The sequence below is a fragment of the Betta splendens genome, chromosome 3 (genome assembly GCF_900634795.4).
Source record: "Betta splendens chromosome 3, fBetSpl5.4, whole genome shotgun sequence".
In the NCBI taxonomy this organism is placed as follows: Eukaryota; Metazoa; Chordata; class Actinopteri; order Anabantiformes; family Osphronemidae; genus Betta; species Betta splendens.
In genome coordinates this window covers 8,134,874-8,154,275 of record NC_040883.2, presented here as the reverse complement: position 1 = coordinate 8,154,275, position 19,402 = coordinate 8,134,874, and the positions used below count along the sequence as shown (strand labels likewise).

Genomic DNA, 19,402 nt, shown 5'->3' with positions numbered 1-19,402 from the left:
CAGTAGGTTTTATGACAGAGTCGTGCTTTAGCAGCCACTGGTGCAAATAAATGAATTTATTGAGAAAAAAAGTCAAAGCAAATACAAAACACAGAACTGTCCGAAGCTCATCACCGTCACGATGATTATTTTTTCCCCCCTCCGAAGCTGCACATTTCAAACTCTATGATGCTTTTCTTGACAAAAAGCAATGATGATAATTAATCTATCTCTGTATTTACAAATGAGGTAAAACATTAACTTCACAACAGATCTGCACCCAGAACACAACATTTAAGAAGCCGTTTTATGGTACAGTACGGTTGAACGATGGGAAGTGTGAGCAGCTGCGACGTCCACAGTTGCAGAGAGAAGTGAAGCGTCCCCCAGTAGACACACGCACACACACACACACACACACACACACAGGCTCGTGGCTCAGACTCGCCTCCATCTACAGAGGAATAAAAAACAACTGTACTTTCTAGCAAAGCCACACAGTCTATAAAAAGAAGAAGAAAACAGCGTGTTTTCCTTTCAGGTATCGTCTCACAGTGTGCTGCACCCTCAGCTCGACCGCCGAGTCTGCTGCTTTCTGTGGGCTTGAATTTTTGAGGAAATATCATGTTCCTAGAAAGCTGGGATCCGACTCTTCTTTATTTTTGGAAACTGCCAGGATTCCTTTGGTTTTTCTCAGCAAGCCATCAGCTCCTATTAGGATTAGTGACCTGACGTGCTTTCACGCGCTCCTATCTCATAAATGCTCTGTACGCTGCGAGGCTCAGATCTGCCACGGCCGACACAAAAAGAACACTACAAGATGGCGGCGCTGCTGCTACGGCAGAAGGCCGGCACCCGGACCCCCAAACGGGGCCACGTGGGCCGAGGGGAGGGACGGTGGTGAGCGTGGGGACACGCGGCTTCTGCAGCGGTGTCGTTTTGTGGTGCAGCACACACACACACACACAGTTTGTGCAGAAGCCCACTTCCCCCACGGCGCCGGCCTCTCGGCCCCCTGCGGGGCTGCTGAGCTCCACGCTGCACCGGTGGCTCGTCTCACCAGAGCCAGGCACTTGTTAAAACGTTTACTTTCCCGTTCTCGTTCCTTTTCAGACCCCCGCCTTCAAATCATGACGGGCCAAGTCATGTCCAGATTCTCCACTCTTCCTCCCTTGGCGTTATTCTAGTTCCTCACCCCGTCGTTCTTTTTATACTCGTTGTGTAACAGCAGGAATCCCAACAAGGGCTGCGCTTGTGACGGTCGGGCAGCGGCTTGGATAAAAACAGCGCCCAGTTCCCCACAATCTCTGCGAACCACGCGCTTCTGCTGGGGACAACGGATGAAATGAGCATGAACGCCCGGAGGCCGACACCGGTATCGCACGTCGGAGCCGGGCTTTAATCAACATAAATCTTCTCCTTCCACTTGTTTTTATTGAGTAGTCACCTTGGAACGCTGTTTGACATAGTTTGTATTCTAGCGGGCGCTCCGTCTGTTAAAATAGTTTCTCGCAGCCGCCACATTTGGTATGCCTCAGAAAGAGCGCGCGGAGCAGAGCAACAGAGCAAGCATTTCCATCCCTCCCGTCGTCCGCACGTCCACTCCCATTTCTTTGTTGCGAAGCTGTTTGAATTTTTTTTTTTTTTTTTTTTTTTTGCAGCCACCCCTCCCTCAACCTCCCCTCCCTCCCCCGGGTGAGGAGGAACAAGCGGCGGCGAAGCGCAAATGAGAATAGGAAATCAAATGAAGACGAGGGTGCAGTAGTAAGTAGAAAGCTTGATGTCTTACAACCCACAGAGCAGTGAAACTTGAAACACCCAACCAATACGGAATTACTCAACCCAGCCAAAAACACATTAGCAAGTAAAAAAAGAAGAAACCCAAAACAAAAAAGAACCTCACGCTACAACCCCGTGACGGCTGAAGCACTTTTTTCTCATACAAACATTGACAGAAGCTGTGTACAGCCAGGCAGCGGGAACACTGTGTCCGGTGCAGTGAAGACCCAAAGTCTGCGTCGCACGCGCTACTCGCTCGCTCCCGCTCATCTTCACAGCGCAGCGTGGAACATGTGTAAGATTAAAGCAGCCAGGTCCTAAAATACATCATGTGGGACTGATTTCTTCAGGTATATATATATATATATATAAAAAAAAAAAAAACTGCCCAAAGCTTTTTCATTTTACATCTCAGGCCTTCAGCTGACAGCCGCTCACAATGAGGGTTAGAAAATAGAGGAAATTTGGGGTTTTAGTGGCTGTGACTGGAACAGATTTTTCTGACAGTGAAGCTAAGCTCCGTCGTGATGAGTAGCCCAGGTACAGAGTGATGCTCTGAAGCCTTAACCTGACTGGCAGGTTTGATAATGTCTGCAAAGTCGTAATCTGAAGGTAGAGGTGAGCGCGGAGCGGCGGCTCTTATCGCGGGGACACTTTCATCAGCGCGTTGGGCCGCGGCGCTGATTGATGGGGCCGTCGTCCGGGAAACGCCACGCCTTCCGCGCCGGCCGCCAGCGAGCGTCTCTGACAGTCTCTCGCCGCTCTCCCGCCTCGGTCGCCTCTGAGCGCGTGTTAATTGATTGTTTTGGGTTGGGGGCTGGGGTGGGGGGGGGGGGGGGGTCCTCTGGGTCCGTCAGGTTAGTCCGCCTGCGTCGGAGCTCAGAGGTCGCTGGCCTCGGCCCGCTCGTACAGCGCCCGCAGCTTCTCGAAGCGAGGCCCCCACTCCCCGAGCGTCTCCTCCCTCCTGCCCTCCCCCGCCGCCCCCCCGTCCCCCGCGCCGCCCCCCTCCAGGCCCGCCGAGCTGAAGGAACTGAGGGACCCGGCCGGGGAGCCCCCCCCCTCGGTGGAGAAGACCTGCAGGGAGTCGAAGGGGCCCGTGTCCGGGTGCTGGTCGGCGTCGCGGATGATCTCGCACAGGTAGCGGGCGAGGTCCTGGCTGGAGAAGGACAGCGAGCGGCGCGCCAGCTGGGAGGGGCGCGTCTGGCCCTGGGCCGGGAGCCGGGTGGGGGGGACGTCCCTGCGCGGGCCGGCGCCGGAGGAGCCGGAGGCGGCCGAAGGAGGCAGGGCGGTGGAGCCGCTCGTCTGGCTGAGGGAGTCCAGGGCGGCGCCGGGGGTCTGGACCGGCGGCGCCTGGTGGAGCAGGTGGTGGTGGAGGTGGTGGGCGGGGGGAGGCGGGTGGTGCAGGGCTCTGGAGCGGCAGTACTGCAGCGACTGGGCCGGGCTCGGCTGGAGGGACTTCTGCAGCTCCGCCATGTCGTAGGCATTCTGGGCACACACACACACACACACGCACACACACATTAACACCGAGGCAAAATCCCAGTTAGCGCATAAGCTTCAAGTGAGAGAATGTTTGGGGAGAGAGATGAGGCAGAATAAAAATGAAATATGACAGTCAGAGAGCAGAAAAATGAAGAGAGAGCAGAAAAACAATCAGCTCTCCCCATTAGCTTTACTGTGAATGTTCCACCTCTTTAAGTTTCCAATCTATCTCCATTTACTGTCTGAGGGAATCACCATCATTCTGAATGTGTGTGTGTGTGTGTGTGTGTGTGTGTGTGTGTGTGTGTGTGTGTGTGAGAGAAGATATAAAAACATATCTGTCTGTCCGTCTCTTACATGCACTGCTGCATTGGGGTTTAAGCGCTGCCGTTTCTTTCACATATGCTGTAACAGGCAATTCATTCACTTCCAGACTAATGCGATTCCACCAAAACTGCAGCCATGACAGAAGACAGAAAAACAGCAGAGAGGAGGAGGAGGAGGAAGAACGGATGCACGGCGAGGAGGTGTGGGTCGCTTTGTAAAACTGATTATGTGATGAGTGGAAAGTGCTGTTTTTATTACTCAAGAGAGCTTTAAAACAAGACTCTCAAGACATAACTGCAGCATCTGCTCCACTATAGGGGATAAAGAGAGCGTGCGTGCGTGCGTGCGTGCGTGCGTGCGTGAACTTTGTATGTGTGTTTGCATGTGTGTGCGTGTGTGATGGTCATGCGTTTGTTTCAATCAAAGCCGTGATTTTCATGCAGGCTCTTGAGGACTGCTGAGCGCTTGTGGGTTTCAGTGGCTGTTGGAGGGAAGAGATAAGGATTTTGCGTGGGCCTAATTAAAACGCTGGTACACACACACACACACACACACACACACACACACACTGGAGGCCTGTACCTGGTCCTCCTCGCCGCCTCCTTCCTCGTCGTAGTTGAGCACGTTCTCGCGGATGTCCTCCCAGCCGTCGTGGTGGGCCGACACGTGGTACACGCCCTCCTTCAGCCCCTTGTAGCTCCTCCAGCGGGTGTAGAGGAAGATGCCCAGCAGCAGCGCTGGCGTGGGGACAGAGAGCGGGGAGAGGTTAGCGGCTACTTCGCAGCACAAACGAGGCGAGTCAATTAAGACGCCGGCGCCGGAGAGAGGTGAGATTTGATGGAACGTAGACCTTGAGCCGCGTTCAGCGACAAGAAGAGAAGGTAAAGAAATTGTAGAGGCTGTCTGAAAAATGACGAGTTGGCATTTTGTGGGAAGGCTGCCAGGTGTAAGAGGAGAGAAAAAGTGAAGTCGTGCACAACTGACGAAACTGGGACACAAATAAAGTAATCTACACCAGAGATTGATAATTTATGTATTTACTGTCGCTGTGTTTTCATTGCTGTCGTGTACCTTAATCAGTTCTTTAAGTCCTTCAACAGCTCGCGCTCATCATGAAACCTGTTACAGTTCATTTCATACGTGGGTACTGGAAAAAAGAGGCACAGGGAGGCGACCGCCAACCAAAGCAGAGCCGTGATGTCGTGTCTTTAACCACGGGGGTTCGTTGGCAGTTTACGATTATGCTGTATAAAAAATGTAATTTCAACTGCTTTCATATATTATGCGTCAGAGGAGATTAACAGGACAACCTGTAACATGCACTTATAAGAATGTCAGATCACTGATGGTTAAGTTGATGTTATAATGTATGCATTTTTTGTGGAACCAACTAATCAGTGTTTGAATTCTTTATGTAAAGAAGTTTCTTCCTCTTTACTTTGTGGCTTGACTACAAACTGACTAAGTTTCACTAAAGCAAAGCCGATCACTTTCTCATTGCAGACTATATTTACACATATCTGTGTGTATCATAGTATTGGAATCTTCTAGCTACGGGCGCTGAATGTTCACTATCCCTACACGTGTCAATAGCCCTATAAGGATAATTAGAAATGTGAAATTGCATGACAGGCCTTGTAGGCATAGATCATCCTTTTAGATTGCAGCCGCTGCAGGTTGTGCCGCCAGTGCTCCGCTCTAAATTACATTAGGTTCAAAGAATACTAATGATGCATCGGCCAGTGGAAGGCATGAACAATTAAGGGGCTTCATCTCCTATTAGAGCCGTTCTCTCTCTGCTGCACGACAGCCTGGAAATGTGCATTATTTATATTCCACGCCGATACACCGATAAGATTTCCGGGATGTTTTTTTTTTCTCCTCTTCTTTTAACACTGATTTGTATGGAAGAGGGACGTGTGGGAGTTCAGAAAAGGTGATAAGAGCAAAAAAGAAGCGCGGAGTTAAAGCGATCTGCATGTATTTCACACTCGAGCACCGCCGTGACCTTTTCAGATGTCTGACAAATCCCTCGTGCCTCGTCTCAGCCCTACGACCTCGTCTTAGTTAACACTTACACTTCACTAGCCTTTACATTTATTAACCTGTTTTACACCCATACACAGGCACCGATGCCCCCATTTCCCCTTTGAGTCAACTCTTCTCAAATCAAACAAATATTAATTAAAGTGATTTTTTTCTGCAGCAGAACAGCAAAAGAAACAACTTGTAGAATCTGGAATGCAATGTTGAGAGGATATTAAATAATTTACAGCCGTGTCTTTAATTGAGGGTGAAACATTTCGGAGTTCTATACTATCATCGGATCTGCTTTTGATAAGACAGTGCTGCCTTTTAATCACATTTCACAAGCCCAGCAATTACACAGTGGCAGCTATTTCAACTGGCATTACTATAAATACCCCGGCTAATCAAATCCTATTAATCTGAGGCGAAACATTGCCGTGAAATAGCTGCGATCTTGAAAGGATCCCAGCGCACCTTTAAAACACGCACCGCTGCCGCCGCCCCTCCTCCTCCTCACGCCGCGGCCGGTTCTGCTTTTTAATCCGCGCGGCTTTCTGCTGCATTACAACTAAAACCTAGCCGATCCATCATGTAAGCACACTAACAGACGGCACTCAAACTCCCTGTGAATTGATAACACCCCATTAAACAGCCCACCCTCTGACAACTCTGTAAGAGTAAATTCATTCGGCTAGAAACCAGCTGCACAGTACTAGAGGAAAAATCAATATTCATTTACTGTCAACTTGTCCCCCCGACTACAACTCTAGTGTCTGACAGATTTATAAGATGAAATTGTTTCGAGACATCCACTGTTTCATTTTTAGAGTGGCATTAGAGCTTTAATGGCAGCGAACAAAGATTGGGGGGCTGGGGGGAGGCGGTGGGTGGGGGTCTTAGCCAAAGTGGAAAACAGACTTTTGCTTTTGAAGGCACATGCGGCAGCGCCGCTGCGAGTGCTGCTGAAGTCGGAGAGGCTGTGAGTTGGCGAAAACAGGGTCAGAGGTTCGATCTCCTGCCTCGACTGCAGTGGTCCTCATTTACTGTAGGATGCCCCAAGCTTCCCAAGACGAGAGGGGAGAGAGAGCAATGAAAAAAAAAAAAAAAAAAGCAACACAAAACTGTTGCTGCGCGGCTCCTCCGCCGGCCGGCAGCTCTTCAAGCAGCGGAACGTGACGCATACAAAGCGTTCAGACATCAGCCGTGGACAAGCTCCACTAAGGTAAAACGGGTGTTTCATTGAAGCGGAATTAAAACGGACTTTTACCTGAGCAGCCACTATGTAGGTGCCTGGTTTGTCCACCTCAATTAGGGTTTCTTCTGCGACGTCAGCCCGGATGCAGGACGGCATAGTGGTTTCTGCTGCGCTGCTTTAAGCTCAGTGTTGCTGCGTTGACTGATGGTGGTGGTACGTAAACAACTGAACTACACCGAGTGTGATCACGTTGTGCGTGGCCTAAAAAACAACTGCTTCATCAGATCAACAGCCTCAAAGGGCCAACACTTCTTCCATGACGGTCATCTGTACCCTATGAGACCCTGGTAGGACTCTCCTGAAGTTACAGTAGAACCAGAACACATGGTGAGGCATCTTTTCAGCATAATAGCCCCGTCTGTGGAACAGCCTACCTGAGGAGAGGTTTTGCTTTAAAGCTGTTTTTTATGTCTTTTCTCCATCCATCTATCTTCATCTGCTTATCCGGGGACGGTCGCGGGGGCAGCAGTCTCAGCAGAGAGTTCCAGACTTCCTTCTCCCCGGACACTTCCTCCAGCTCTTCCGGTGGAACCTTTAAGACGTTCCCAGACCGGCCGAGAGACGTAGTCTCTCCAGCGAGTCCTGGGTCTTTCCTCGGGGCCTCCTACCGGTGGGACATGCCCGGAACACCTCCCAGGGAGGCGTCCAGGAGGCATCAGAACCAGATGCCCGATCCACCTCAACTGGCCTCTCAACTGGACTCTACTCCGAGCTCCTCACCTTATCTTTAAGGGAGCGGCCAAGCTGAGGAGGAAACTCATTTTGGCCACTTGTATCCACGATTTTGTCCTTTCGGTCATGACCCAAAGCTCATGGTTATAGATGAGGGTACAGTAGGAATGCAGATTGAGATTTGAAACATGTAAACAGATACTTTTACCACTCTTGAAGATTTTGTGTCCGGATATCAAATCACTAATACCAGATTCTTACAATATCAGCAACTAAAGTCAATACCTAATGCTAAAACTAAAAATACTGTACAGACGCAGCCCCCACCAGCAACAGAACGATTTATTGGAATCTCACTGAAATGGACAGTATCAAAAATCTATATTTTATTATAATTTCCCATGTTGATGACATAGTGAGCCTTCGAGCTCTAAATGGGAAGCTGATCTGGACAACACCACTAATCATGTTTTCTGGACAAATGTGCTAACTTATTCCAAATGACAATAAACATTAATTAATACAATATAAATTTCTCCATAGAACACACTATATAGGACAAAGCGTGTTCAAAATACTCAAATATTTGTCCTCACTGTACAGATGACACAGCAGATAGGTTCCTACAGTACATGCATTCTGGTCTTGTTCACCTGTGCAGCTGGTATATTCACCACGATGGGCCGGTTCACCGCCCACATTACTGCAGCTGCTGCACCGATCCTGTCAATCTCACGCTCCTTCCTTCCCTCAATCGTTAACAAGACCCCAAGATATTTGAACTCCTCCATTTGGGGCAAGAACTCTCCTCCAACCTGGAGAGACCAAAGCACCTTTTTCTGCTCCAGAAACCGCCGCATCGCACGCTGGAGGTTCTGGTCTCATGCAGTGAACAGGACAACGTCATCTGCAAAAGGCAGAGACGCAATCCTGTGGTCCCTGAACCAGACCCCCTCCGGCCCATGGCTGCGACTAGAAATGACTCCCAGAGCACCCCCCACAGGACGCTACAGGGGACGCGGTCCAATACCTTCTGCAGATCCACAAAACAAGACGCACTGAGTGAGCAAACTCCCACAAACCCTCGAGCTCCCTGGTTATGGTGTAGAGCTGTCTCTTCTCACTTATTTTTATTGTGCTACATTATCTATGAAAGGTACTATAGAAATAAAGATTGAATGACTGATTGATTGATGCCCTGTGATGGACTGGCAACCTGTCCAGGGTGAACCCCACCTCCTGCCCTAAGATAGTTGGGATCCAGCACCCCCGTGACCCTACGACCAAGCAGAAGGGGATCGATGGATGATTGATTGATTAAAGACACTTTTTAAACCAAATACTATATTATATGTATGACATATTTTTAACAAATATTATACTATGTTGCTATTTTCATCACATACACTATGGCACACTTTTTGCCACAACATTGTTTAAATAAAATACTGTAGTATTTATGTGTACTACATGACAATTGTGATAACATGCCTTCACACTTTATCCCCTACATACTTTACTATTACCCCTTTGTTACCACATACAGTACTATGACAATTTATTCCCCAAAAACTATGCTGTTACTGTACTGTATGATGTTTTTGTCACATAATATCCTATGATACATGCTACTGTATGGCACTTTTTTTACCAAATACTATACTCTGACTGTTTTTTGTACACATACTGTACTATACTACAGTGTATAACCAAACACAGAATCAGAATTTGAATGTAACCCCTTTTTGATCACATACTCCACTACTATACAATGACACGTTTTTCTACATAATTTAATGAGATACTACATTACATGACATTTTTAACAATAAACTACTGTATACTATTTAAAGTTTTTTTTTATATTTAATCATAGTATGCAGCAGTGGTGGAGTACGTTACAGTAGGTCTGGGACTGTGGTCCGTGTTTTTGACAGATGATGTTATTCTTTTGGTTTAATCAGACCATGACTTTTAGCATACAACGGAGAATGTCAAATCATGTGCGCAGTTTGAAATTCAAGGTCATAGGCAATTTAGAAATTAGTGTGTCATGTAATGAATTTCACCACAATTTAACCACAACGGTTAAAAGGGAGGTTGAGCTGAAAAGCAGAAAGTCTGAATTTAGCTGTCAGTCAAAAATCCAACTCTCACATAGCATCACAAACTTTGTTGGTAGAATGAAGCTGAATATAAGCAGCAAATAGTCGTGACAACCCTACACTGTACATAAATAATGTTTGGATGCCACTTCTCTTAAAAAGACCTAAGTTCACATGGGATCACGATGGGCGCCTATGCTGCAGCTCCACTCTGTCCAAATGTGTTTGTTGGAAACGCTGTTTTGGTATTCTGCGTTTGTCCAGGCAGGACCGGAGGTGGTTCTGTGAGTGCTTGGCGAGGATAGACGTAGTAAAGTGTGGAAGTACAAAACAAATCGTGCTTACGGGATTGACTTAAGTAGCAAAATGCAAAACAAGTGGCAGGGGGCACTTCTGACACACCCGGAGTGTGTTAACAAGAACCAGAGAGTCATGGAAATGTAGCAGAATGCCCCAAAAGCAGACGTTGCATGTGATGGCACCTTTAAGGTCTCTGACCTGATCAGCCACAACATTAAATGCAGCTGGTGGCCTGTTGATAGACAGGGGTCAGCGCTGGATAAACGTGTCGCCGACAATTATAGATGAGAACCAGTGCATCACTTGGTGTTGTGTGTGTGTGTGTGTGTGTGTGTGTGTGTGTGTGTGTGTGTGTGTGTGTGTGTGTGTGTGTGTGTGTGTGTGTGTGTGTGTGTGTGTGTGTGGTTGCACAGCCGCAGAGCACTCAATGAGCCACACCACTGAAAAACTTGGCTGTGCAAGCAATCTACAGGCTTCACAAGGATTACAGTCTTTACGATTTTTCTCACTTGAGTAAAAAAGTAAACAGAGCTGTATCATTAGAGGCCCAGCCAGACTTCTGATCTTGAGCTGCTGTAAGAATCAATCAATATCCTCACCATATTAGGGGTTTGACTTGTATGTGAGGGTAGAACTCAGTCCATACAGATGGACTGAAGCAAGAAGCTGCAAGTGTGTGTGAGGCGCGTTGCTGGATCTTATGTCTTAATGTGTTTACACTTGCTTTGTGCTGCTCCCATCCGCTCAGCTGTGTGTGTGTGTGTGTGTGTGTGTGTGTGTGTGTGTGTGTGCGTGTGCGTGTGCGTGTGCGTGCGTGCATCTGTTTGTCTGCGCGCACAAAGAAGTGGCTAGCGTGAACTCCGCAGGGAGGTGAGCGGGGAAGCTGGAGGTCAGGCCGTACAAGATGAATCTGCGCTGTTCAAAGCCTCTCTCTGGAGGGCGAACGGGGAAATGGAGAATTTGATCAGTATTTCTGACACTGTGGTTGTGTTTGCGCTCGTGTGTGGGAGTGCGCGAGAGCGATGGCGCGCCTGAAACTAGAGATTATGATTATTTGTTTATGGTTCCTCCGAGGTCCCATAAGTCTCTTTGTCCACCTGCTTAACTTCCACACACTCTCAGCTGAACTCTCTCAACGCTCCTGCCTCGTACCCACACTTCCTCTGTCTAAACAGTTTCCTTCCTCCAGCCGGTGTCTCCCTCTAAACACACACACCGTTACAACGTATTTTTCATCAGCCTTTAACAACATCCCTCACAATAGGTCAACTCCCTGAAGCCACTCCACAAGATGCCTTTGACCATTGTTTTTTCTGAGATGCTGTATTACACACACACACACACACACACACACACACACACACACACACACACACACACACACACACACACACACACACACACACACATACACGCACACACACACACACACCCCTCTGAACCACTTCACATCCAAATGGCACAGCTCACGCTCGTGAAATGATTCGCAGCGAACGTGTTCCACTTTTGAAAACACGCCTGAAAAGGAAATGTACCCAAAGTGAAAAGCCGGGTGTCAGCGCTACGTCCTGGAGAGGCCTCTCAGGACTCCCACGAGGGGCCTGGATTTACAGCGGGGGGACACGCCGCCACCTGAGCAGTTCAAACGGCGCTGCAGTAGCGCACGCGCGTGTTTAATGGGATTTACAGTCAGACAATCAATATCCGAGATGCCCTGCAATGAGATCAGCGTCTACGAGTGCATCAACACCCGTTACTTGAGCAGAATTGATTTTAACCTCATCAAACTATAATCCTGTTTACTACAACTACTGTACACTGCTCTTTTTTCCATTCATCGTTTGACTAGTTCCGTGTTTTTAAAAACCACTTCCAGGTCCAATGAGAATCGCTGCTTGATCGCACAATAAAATAATCAGCGATTATTTCCATCTCACCTGCTGTTCGAGAGACCCTTCCCACACAAACTGCAGGTAAACATCTGCTCCCTCAACTGTGCTGTTCGTTTTCGGACTGTGCAGTTTATTTCCTCTCTCTCCACCGAGGTTCCGATCTCGGGAGTCGCAGCTCGGCTAAAAACACAGCGTAGCACAAAGTATACGGTTATGAATAGACCCCTAACTCCACACACTGGCCGCACCCTGAGAGAGTTTGCGCGACGGCGTGAGGTTACTTTTACAGTACAGGCGTAAGGTTGCTAATTTACTTTCACTTCATGCAGTCCTTTGTACAGTAAGTCTTTGCGGTTCTTTTTTCCTCTATCCCTCACAAATTCATCTTGTTTTGCTGAACTCTGGTGCTGCTTCCAGGCCACCGAGGACCAAAAGAACAGGTACATTTTCTATCTATGTCATGACATCTGCTACAGAGATGGATGGGATGGACATGGTAAGGGAAGGTAACCCTTTAGCCCCAGTGGAGGTAACTCTGCTGTTACAGAAGCTGAAACCCCTTGATGTAGAATGGCATTCCCCTGCTTTTGTAATAGATTGAAATGTTGCAATCAAAGTTTCAACTAATTTGGCTTTTACTGTGCGCTCACACGTGGCACTTGTAGATGCTACACAGTCCTACTTTTCAGTTCAAGTAAAACCTGTACACAAAGAGAAATGAGAGGCCACTTATGACGAGAGGAGGAGAAATATTACATTTCAAGGATGCGATTTCTTCATGACTGCAGCAGAGATGTTCAGGGAGAGGTGGAATGTCTGCAAAAGTTGTTGCCAAGGTCTCTGAAATTCTTGAAAGTGTAAAAAAAACGATTCATCAGGTACTTAAAGAATATTTGGATAAATTCACATTAAAAGCAATTATTGGAGATCAAAAAAGAAGAATGGACCTCACGAGCAATAAATGCTTTCATCCAAAAGCAAATTTCAAGGTCTGAAATAATCTAAAATATTACTTGCACATTCTCAAAGCAATTCCACATGTACTTTTCTGGATGTAGTATAAAAATAGTGTGGGGAGATATGGTATGTGATCATCATAAGGGAGTGAAATCATTATATCTGACTAGTATGATGACGCAGTTCAACTAGTTTCCACTGAACTGGAAGATTTCCAATGTCACCTCTTAATTATTCCAAAGTTGTGCATGTGTTTTCAGTCTTTTCGCATTGGTGGTCTCAGCCTTTACGTGGCCCCTGCCGCCGCGTCTTGTGGAATTACATTTAGTCATAAATGTTTTACTGCAAAATGCATTTAACATTTACACTCCCAGCTAGCTGGCTCCTGCAGACCAGGGCCTGCACATAAACAAGATAAAATGAAATAATCCCAGAGATTTCTTTTGATTTCTCAAGTGATACGACAGCACACTGATCAAAGATTGATGATACAGAATAGTAATTCTGTGGGGTGTGTGACCCTCGGAGAAATGTATTCACCGTTTTAAATCTGCTCTTTTCCCAATTATCGGGGCAAAAAATGCTGTGTAGTGGCATCGGGCGGCGCAGTAAAACTCACAGGTTTCTCCTGATGATGAGTTAAAGAGGAGACGGGTTCACCGGAGCAGATAAGAAATACAGTTTAATTTTAAAGGCGCGCTTCCACCGTGGCTGCTCTGGTGAAACCACCGCTCACCATGAGGACGACAACCGTACTGTAGGCATATGATACATGATATATATCTAAATCACTGGACTGACTAGAGGCATGGACCTGGCATGGATTAACTGAGCTTGCATATGGTTATGCTGTAAAATAATTTGATTATATGTCCTTTTACTTGTGATTTGAAATGCCTGTCCGCTTTTAAAGCGTGTTTACACCAAACTGAATGACATTCAGCATGTTTGTATGAGGGGCCGACAGGGCGAAGGGGCAGGTCAGGCCTCTTTTTAAACGCCTCAGCGACTAATGACTGCGAATGTGCACTTGAACTACTTCACCTTCTTTTCAGCAGAAAAAGCCGACTTCCCTATCAGGCTAATTATCTATGACTCATACGGCCATGGTGGATCATAATGTACTCAAATCTCTCCCGGCACTACACCCTGCTCCACACGACTTAAGTGGGCATTAATGTACTTTCAGTTGGAGAGATTTGAGCATTGTGAGGAATATGAAGAAGGATCAGTGACAGGGCTGTCTGTCCTGTGTGGAGTCAATATAAAACTGGGTTAGAGGCCTGACTTTTCTGTCGAGCTGTCAGACCTGTGCTGGCTGATGGTCTGTGTTATTTTTTAATAACATGAATGTGGTCACTGAAGGGTCAATAGATCCTTTTACTGATTGTAAACAGTGATGACATACTGTAGGCAACAAAAAAAAAGTAAATGGGAAGAAATCTTCAAGGTATGCCTGGACCTGAGCCACTAAACATCACAAACAGTGAGGTACAAACATTCCCTGGCACAGATATACAGTACACACTGTACGTATGCCCATGAAAAACCACACAAATTTAAATAAAAAGGTGATTAAAAAATGCTAAATATAGAAAAAAGACTCTTCCCATTATGCATTTGTCTCCAGAGACACCCTCAAAAATCTAATTCATCTGTGTTTTAATGTAATGTCTACAACAGTACATTCAGTTTATCCACATTTTCTCAGGTTCAGTTCTGATTCATTTTCAAAAGTAACAAATTGATGAATCTTTGCACTGAAACCGCACTCAATTCAAAACGATTTGTAAGTTTTAAAGTGAATCCAACAGTCACGGGTAGAAATGAAGAGTTTTTAATCTGGCTCAAAGTCGGTTTAAAATTTTTAACATTCCCAGTTTAATCTTCCACCAAACTTTCATTACTCAAAGATAGCGTTGGAAAGCTCGTCACCTTGAAGGTCTGTGGAGCGCTAAAATCAATGCAGCAATCACTGACTGACTGCTTATCTCATCTGGCAGAGGAGGGTGGGAGGACATATTCAGTGCTCGACGCACTGACCAACACATGTCTCTAGTCTGAGATCCATCAGTGACCGAGACCACATGAAACCACAGCTCAACAATACTGTTAGGTCAAAGGTCACCATGAATTAACAGGCCAGCAGTGCAACAGCTGATGTAACAAATCGCAGCTGATTTATTTTATAACTGAAAAACGATTCTGTAACAAGCAAACACCTTGTTCAGTGACTACCTCAGGGGGTCTGCACTCAAGCAAACGTCTTTCCTCCAGTTGTGATGGTCCTCATCTCTGATTTTAGAGCTGATCATCAAAGAGAAGCAATGGGAGACGCAGATTCCTCAGCGGGCTTCTCATACTGTTTATATCAATCGATGGATTAGCTATTCAGATCAAAATGATGGACAGTAAACATCTCTTTAATGTCATGTTTTAAGTTTCTAATCTTTTCACCAAAATTTCTAATTAACTGTCTGATAAAGTAAGCGCTGCTTAAATGAATGCCCACACAGTCCCTGCGATGGATGAGGCTCATATGCATGAGGCTGATGCACTGCGCATCCTGATATCCGCCAGTGGTCAGCGGGAACGACTTACACCAAAGATGAACACCGGGTGGTCTTCATCTGGTGGCTAAAGCACTGCCATGAACACACACAAGTATCCAACCGGCCCGCTCAGCATGTTTGGATGCACCGAAACAGAACCAGGCCAGTGTCCGTAGTGATCTTATTTTTCCACGCTACGTCTTAACTCAGATCAGCCTCTCTGCCCCTGAATTACAGTTCAGTGACAACCTGCGCTGCCTCTGGTACAGTAGGTGAATTCCATTCATAGCAGACATCAGTGGCTGGAACGTAATGTAGGCAGCAATAAAAAGGTCACAAGGTGCGAATGAAGCACAGATGTATTAAAAAAAACACCAACGGTCCTTGTGAGGATTAATGTTATTTGCAGACACCTTCAAACATGTAGAAGCTGAAACAAGACAGAACACACGAGTCCTCGCGGTTCAGTGCCGATCAATATTCAAGCTACATGTTAAATTCAGAAGGCCGTGTATTAATCATTGACACTCTCTAGCTGATTGGACTTTGACGCGGCCTGTAGTGCCACGCTGACATACCTCGACAGGAAACTTTGTTCTGAACTCACTACCCCACAGGAGCCCCGTGGGCCGTGCCCTCGGGTCGCTGAGCCGGTCTCCCTGTCTAATCAATGGGTAACAGCACAACTCCGAGACGTCCCTGAGTGAAACAGCTCCAGCGAGGCAGAATCAGCTGCACCGCTTCTTTCTTCACACCACATCTTTTAAGAACATATCTGACGGTATAGTTCAGTTATATTTAAATGAATGTTAAAATCATAAACAGAATAAACAGAATCATGGTGATACGGTACACGAAAGTCAGGACAGATCCTTGTTGAACTTATATGAAGTCCAGCAGTTTCTGCATGAAACCAGGCTGGACAATCAAATCAAACAGAATGATCTAATAGGAATCTTGTTGGTCTCTCCGTCTTTAATCTTCTCCAATCACACCATTCTCCAAAGAACCCCCCCCCTTTTGTTCTAGCCGTTCAAACATTTTGAGGCCGTACACTGGATAAAAGTCTCCTGCTGCTACTTAAATTTCAGAGCGAGGAACGCCTGACCGATCGAGCGCGGAATGCTTTAGCAATCGGAATTACTAGCAGAGCCCCCGGAGCGCCGAGCTCACTTTCTGCTGCTTTGGGTAAACAGCTCCGTACACGTATGCGCTCGAATCAAGTAATTAACACCTGGAACAGAGCGGGGCCCCGACCAGATCAAGGTTGGCTGCTGCATTTTCCATGAGTTTCAGGGCGCATGTGGTGGAATAGAGTTTGGGGTGGGGGGTCTGGGACCCACGGATGGGTCCAGCAGACGCCACCAGCAGCACTGGGACCCGGCGCCGTCCCGGGCGCCACGTCTCCTCCGCTTCCTGTTCAGCTGCTCGTGTTTTCTTTTGGTATTTGTGCTGTGTTTTTCCTGCACCGCTCTGATCTGTTTCATCCTCCGCACTCTGTCTCATACCGCGCTTTACTGTTCTGTTGTATTGGCCTCAATTAAACAAGGGGAACATGTCATTGTACTGACAACTCATTCTCTGTGCAAGCGTTCGCCCGAGGCTTTCTTCTCTGCAGCGCTTCCTTTAGGAATAGAAACGCGGAGCTAAAGGTGCACGCGGATGAATATTCAACGAGCGAAAACAGCCAGGGAGGCTCACAAATGTGAATTTTAACAACACACAGGCAGGCAAACATCCAGCCCAAATAACCATAGGCCAGAGAGCACGAGTGCGCAGCGCTGACTCACATCCACCTGCGATTCCACCCGACTCCCTGTGACCTTTGGATGAAGGAAGCTTGACTGCAGTACTATTGACTTTAAGTTACTGTTTTCAAAGGGCCTAGAGATAAAACTTAAACATCAGAGTTAAGAGGTTCTTCCAAACGCACAACATTTGTCAACGGCGATGTTTTATAGTAGATCAGTATAAGGGCGTCATAAACCCCTTTTATTGTATCCGAGTTCAGATGTTGCCTCCTCAGCCGAGGCAGATCTATTACTGGACGGGTTTTATTCTCTGCGTATTGTTCGCTGTTGACGTTTTTCAATCGAATGTAAAAGTCCAGCTTCAGAAACCCGGCAGCTGTGGTGGGGCTGTTTGGCAGAACCGCCTGTGGTCGAGTCAATTCAAATTTATTGAAGAGCACAAGCAAAACTAAAAGCCCCCCCCCCTAAAAAAAGCACAACGGGTCTTCACCAAAGCGCCTCAGAGCTTTAAATGCAGGTCACAAGTTGAAACTTTTAGCAGAGGTAAAATCCAGCCAGACCGAACTGAGCCTGAACTCAGAGATTCAAGGTTACGCCAGGAAGTCGTGCTGAGCTCAGGAGGGGTCCAGCACCATTACAGCTGTCACTACATTTTATATTCAAAACTACAAATACCATTTCCTCCGGAGAATCTTTTTCAAATATTTTTTGGCATGTTATATTCTTTGCTCCTGGGATTTTATAGTGTCTCCTCATAAATGCAATGTTATATGAAATTGGGGCATCGCTTCACGCGTAAAACTTAGAGTCATAATCCAAAGGCAAAGGGGACTAATGCTGGAAATGATACTTTCCTCTCTGTGTTGAAGAAGGTGCGTTGTGTAGTGTAAAAATAAATGTCTATTTTAACTCTGGATGAATTCAAAACAATTAAATATTAAAAGAAAAGTCTGTGTTGCGATTTATTTGCCTACATCCCTGTAGAAGAAACACTCACTACATTATTAAAAACGAGGTACACTATTAAACTGTGTGTGCGAGAGGTTCATTTTTTCAGGTACAGAACTTTTCATAGTTTTCACTTTCTACTCTTTGATTGGAAATTCAAATTTATCGTTGTTAGAAAACAGCACTGGAGCTCTGTCATAGTTGGTTCCCCAATAAAAAAACAATTGAGACCAAATGTGATAAAAGCAATAAAAGCCGAAGCTGCACGCCTCCGAAAATATTGTTTTCGCCTGTCTCTCTGTTTTCTAAATTGTGTGCTTTTGTGTTATTATGAAAACATTTAGGGCAGAAGTTAAGAAGGGAGGGCTGGAAGTGGGCTCCTCTCCCTGAGTCGCCCCCTGCTGTGCAGGCCATTCTGTTGCATGCGGCCGGGTGACTGACGTGCGGTACCTAGCAAGGCCATGAAGCAGATGCAGATCGCGAAGACGGAGCTGAAGCTCAGGCCGACGTCGTCCCTGTAGATGGCCAGGGTGGTCTCACAGTGGTGGCCCCTGTAGCCCTCGGGGCAGTGGCAGGTGAATTTGGACGGCGACTGGGCCACGCAGGTCCCGCGGTGACAGGGCCGCGTGGCGCACAGGGTGTAGACGCACGACTTCCTGGAGCCGTTCACACGGACCATGTGTCCGGGAGGACACCTGCGGAGGAGGATGAGAGGAAGATACAAGATTCAGATCACTTGAGAAAGTTACAACATATTACAGGATAAAGCAGTGTCTTACTAAATGTTAATTACTACTTCCCAGAGCCAAAAAAGTTAATTACTCTCCTTTAATCAGTGATTGTAACACAGCTGTACACCTCAGTAAAGACTGAATGAGAGGACATGGAAATGCTGACTGTGGCACTGTGGCAGGGACTGGGATGATTTTATGCAGACGGACACATTTTCTGCCTCACTTCAGAAAGCACCACTATAATTAAAAGCTCATTTGGGTGTAACAGCTCAAACAAACATTTTATGAGCCCATTATTGCTGAATCCCATTCAGTGTCTATGAAGCTCCGGGCTGTGCATTTTGATGACATCACAGATGCTTTTCCTCGCTGGAGATGTGCTGGTGCTTATAAGCATTGATTCAACCTCTCTATAAAATAGCAAGGCTAAATTGAAGATGTTGTGATTTATCGAGGTCTTTTTTTCTCCTGGACTATAAAGACGCATAAAAGGAAACATTTTAAAGCGAAAGCTCGTTCCCAATATTAAAAGATGGTTTTATTGTTGTTGTGGACAGCTACTGTATGATGTGTTCAGGTGCACAGCCCCATACAAAGCACGCTGGGAAGGACTGTGTCCTAAACATGTAGGTTCATAGCAG

General features: G+C 46.6%; 1 protein-coding gene across 1 annotated transcript in view; it reads right to left on the bottom strand.

Moving 5' to 3' along the window:
- Positions 1 to 38: 38 nt before the first annotated feature.
- Positions 39 to 19,402, bottom strand: part of si:ch211-186j3.6 (neural-cadherin) — a 190,521-nt gene continuing 171,157 nt past the window's right edge. The window contains 6 exon segments of the mRNA XM_029144225.3: positions 39 to 2,816; positions 2,818 to 2,988; positions 2,990 to 3,079; positions 3,082 to 3,243; positions 4,150 to 4,304; positions 18,478 to 18,722. Coding sequence (XP_029000058.1) covers positions 2,418 to 2,816; positions 2,818 to 2,988; positions 2,990 to 3,079; positions 3,082 to 3,243; positions 4,150 to 4,304; positions 18,478 to 18,722 — 1,222 coding nt within the window. The 3' untranslated portion in view covers positions 39 to 2,417.